Genomic DNA, 3180 nt, shown 5'->3' with positions numbered 1-3180 from the left:
GGCCGGGCACCTACGTGCTTGGTGGGCTGCAGGTTCACGATGACCAGGCGGCCGCCCCGGCGCTTGGTGGCCAGGGGCAGGTTCCCGCTGGGCCGGATCTGCAGGGAGGTGCCCAGAGTGATGGACAGGTCTGCACTCCTGAGGACAGGACAGGGACGGGGACTTAGTGCGCGCAGAGGTGGCCCTGGGGTCCACCTGACCCTCCCCTCCGCCCAAGACCCCGGAGGAACGGTGGACCTGGGGCACTGGCACCTGGCAGCAGCCCTGGGTATGCGTGGTCTGCACATTAAAGTCATTTGCTACAGCCTCTGTTTCCTTATCTGCAAAATGGGCCTCCAGCAACACCCTGTCCTAAGAAACCTTTTATTTTTGTAGGGCTGGGGACCGAATCTGGGGCCTTCACACTGAGGTACATCAATCAGCCTTCTTATTTTTTGAGGTAGAGCCTCACTAAATTGCCCAGGCTTACCTTGAACTTGGCATCCTACTGCCTCAGCCTCCCAGTGTGCTGGGATGACAGGCCTATGTGCCTGCCAGGTGAGCAAGCCTTTCAGACCCGGCCTCCAAGCCCACCCCTGACCCCGCATGCTGGCCAGCTCGGTCTCTGGCCTCATCCCGGACCCCCACCCACAGGTGCGCGCAGACCTCAGACCTGCTGGCCTCGTCAGCGAGAGCCAGGTCCCGCTCAGGCAGGGAGTCTTCCCAGTCCAGGATGGTGTCTCTCAGCTCCCCGCTGCGGAGGAAGGTCGGGGGGGGTCATGGGTCCTTTGCCACTGTGGGGTCTGGGCCGTGGGGACAGGCACTCACCGGCAAGCACGCAGTCCCCGCGCCTTGGCCACTGTGCAGAGCCGGCCGGTGGCCTTGAGGCCCATGGTGCCCACGACCGTGTCCCGGACGTACTGCCTGTGACGAGGGGAGGAGGTGGTGGAGGGGACAGTGAACCCACACTGCAGCCCTGCACCCCTACCGCTTCCACTTTTCCTCCTCAGTGAGCTGGAGACCGAACCCCAACCCTTTTTCATGTTGAAACAGGGTCTGGCTAAGTTGGCGGGACTGGGCTTGACTTGAAATCCTCCTGCCTCGGCGTCCTGGGTAGCTGGAATGATAGGCGTGCGCCTGGGTTGTTTGTGTTCTCAGTGCACAGGGTGTTTGTGGTGCTTTTCTCACTATAATGGTGCAGCAATGCGGCACAGGAGACCCAGTTTGGCACCTGGAGCTGGGAATATTGACTCTCTGGTCCTTTACGAGAAAGTTCATGGTCGCACGCCTGTGATCCCAATACTCAGAAGGCTGAGGCAGGAGGACTGCTAAGAGTTCAAGGGCAGCCTAAATTAGTCCGCGAGACCCTGTCTCCAAAACAAAAGGAAAAAAAACAAAAACAAAACAGAAGTCTATGGATCTCTGGCCTTGTATACGTTGATGATATACAGTTCTTGGGAATTTTCTGTAGGTTTAAGATGAAGTGCTGCTGGATTAGGATACCTGACTGGAGCCCTTTTAAAAAGGGAGAAGACAGCCAGGTGCTGGGGTGCACACCCATAACTCCAGCATTGTAGGAGGCTGAGGCAGGAAGATTGCCAGTTTGAGCCCAGTATGGGCAACTCAGATTCAGACCCAGGGCTGCAGCCACCACCAGGCCCAGGAGGTGGGAAGGGCCTCCCTGAAAGGGCCCACAGCACCGTGACTTAGCCTTCTGGACTCTGCCCCTCCCAGGCCTCCCTCCTTGCGGCCCTGGGACTGACAGACCTCAGGGCCAGCTGCTGAGTCCCCCCACAGCCGCCACGCGACACTCACGTCTTACACTTGGCGCATTCCTCTATGAACATGTTTCCATGCAGCTCCGCCAGCTTGTTCCTGGGGGGCGGCAGGAGGGTTCCTGGGTCCCCTCTTCCTGGGGACACCAGCCCTCACCCACAAAGCCCACTGACTCCCTCTCTCTGCTCCTCTTGCTTGACACTCCCAGTCATGTGCTGTGTGGCCCTGGGCAGGGAGCTCAACCTCTCTGAGCCTGAGGCATCATTAACCACACCACGGACCCCACCTCTGCCCATGGGCACCCACTGCCTTCACCAAATGCGCTGTAAGAGGAAGGGAATCTGGTACAGGCAGGAATTCAAATTCCCCCATGTCTGGAATGGTGTGTGGTACCCAGTAACTGCTCAGAAAACACCGTCCCACCAGTTTGAATTGGGACTGGGTCCCCATGGGGGATGTGGTGTGGGATCCTGGGGTTCTCCACACTCACGCCCAAGGCTCTCACCCCAAGGTGGGTGTGGGAAGACACACCTGTCACCCCGGCACACGGGAGCCATGTCTAGCCGGTGTCTCTGACCAGAAAGGGTCAGACACTGTATGATCTCTGGATGTCACGGCCGGAGCAGGGCTCACAGTGACCCAGGGCCCCTGGAGGCAGGATTAAAAATCCCAACTCCACAGCTACCTGGCTCCTGGAGAGAGGGCATTTACACGCCAAAGGGGAGGGATTAGACTCACGGTGGTCTCCACAGAAGGGAACAGGGGCAGGTGCTTGCCTGGCATGAGGGAGGTCCTGGCTTTCACCCCTGCCCTGGGGAAAACAATCACCCGCCTTCCCACTAGTGGCCACGATAATCAATAAAGATGGGCGCTGAAAATCCCAAATGGACCCGGTCTGGTGGCCCACGCCTGTCCTGCCAGCACTCCGGGGGCCTGAGGCAGGACGATCCCACGTTCAAACCCAGCCTGGAAAACTAAGCAACTGTGCAAGACCTTGTTTTAAAAATTAAATAAAAAAAACAGGGCCGGGGATTTAGCTCAGTGGCGCCGCCGCCTGTCTCACAAGCGGAAGGTCCCTAGTTTGATCCCTGGTACGAAAAAGAAAAAAAATAAAAATAAATAAAATAAAACAAAGGCTGGGGACGAAGCGCAGCGGGCCGGCCTGGGTTCCACGCCCAGTGCTGAACAGTAATGAAACCAACTATGAACCCTAAATCTGCCCGACAGCCCCAGCGACTTCCTCTCTGCGGAGACTGGGGCCATCTGCATCCAGCCCGGGCTGTCACGCTGACCCGAGGGCCCCTGGGGACAGCGGCGGTGGAGGGCACAGGGTGAGGGGCGACTCGGCTACCCGTACCTGGGGAAGCCGGAGCGCACGTGCAGCCCGTCCACGTTCTGGCTGACGAGGAAGCGCAGCAGCCCCAC

General features: G+C 58.8%; 1 protein-coding gene across 1 annotated transcript in view; it reads right to left on the bottom strand.

Annotated features, from left to right (window-relative positions):
- Sirt6 (sirtuin 6) overlaps nt 1–3180 on the bottom strand; it is a 7194-nt gene that overhangs the window by 759 nt on the left and 3255 nt on the right. The window contains exons 4-8 of the mRNA XM_033759613.1: nt 3113–3180; nt 1795–1854; nt 808–903; nt 653–733; nt 4–138 (exon numbers count right to left, since the gene is read on the bottom strand). The exon at nt 3113–3180 is cut by the window's right edge and continues 31 nt beyond it. Of these exons, the coding sequence (XP_033615504.1) occupies nt 4–138; nt 653–733; nt 808–903; nt 1795–1854; nt 3113–3180 (440 nt within the window). The remainder of the gene's footprint in view (nt 1–3; nt 139–652; nt 734–807; nt 904–1794; nt 1855–3112) is intronic.

This window comes from Fukomys damarensis, unplaced genomic scaffold (genome assembly GCF_012274545.1).
Source record: "Fukomys damarensis isolate Sample0158 unplaced genomic scaffold, DMR_v1.0_HiC HiC_scaffold_37, whole genome shotgun sequence".
In the NCBI taxonomy this organism is placed as follows: domain Eukaryota; kingdom Metazoa; phylum Chordata; class Mammalia; order Rodentia; family Bathyergidae; genus Fukomys; species Fukomys damarensis.
This window is presented reverse-complemented; position numbering and strand designations above follow the sequence as displayed.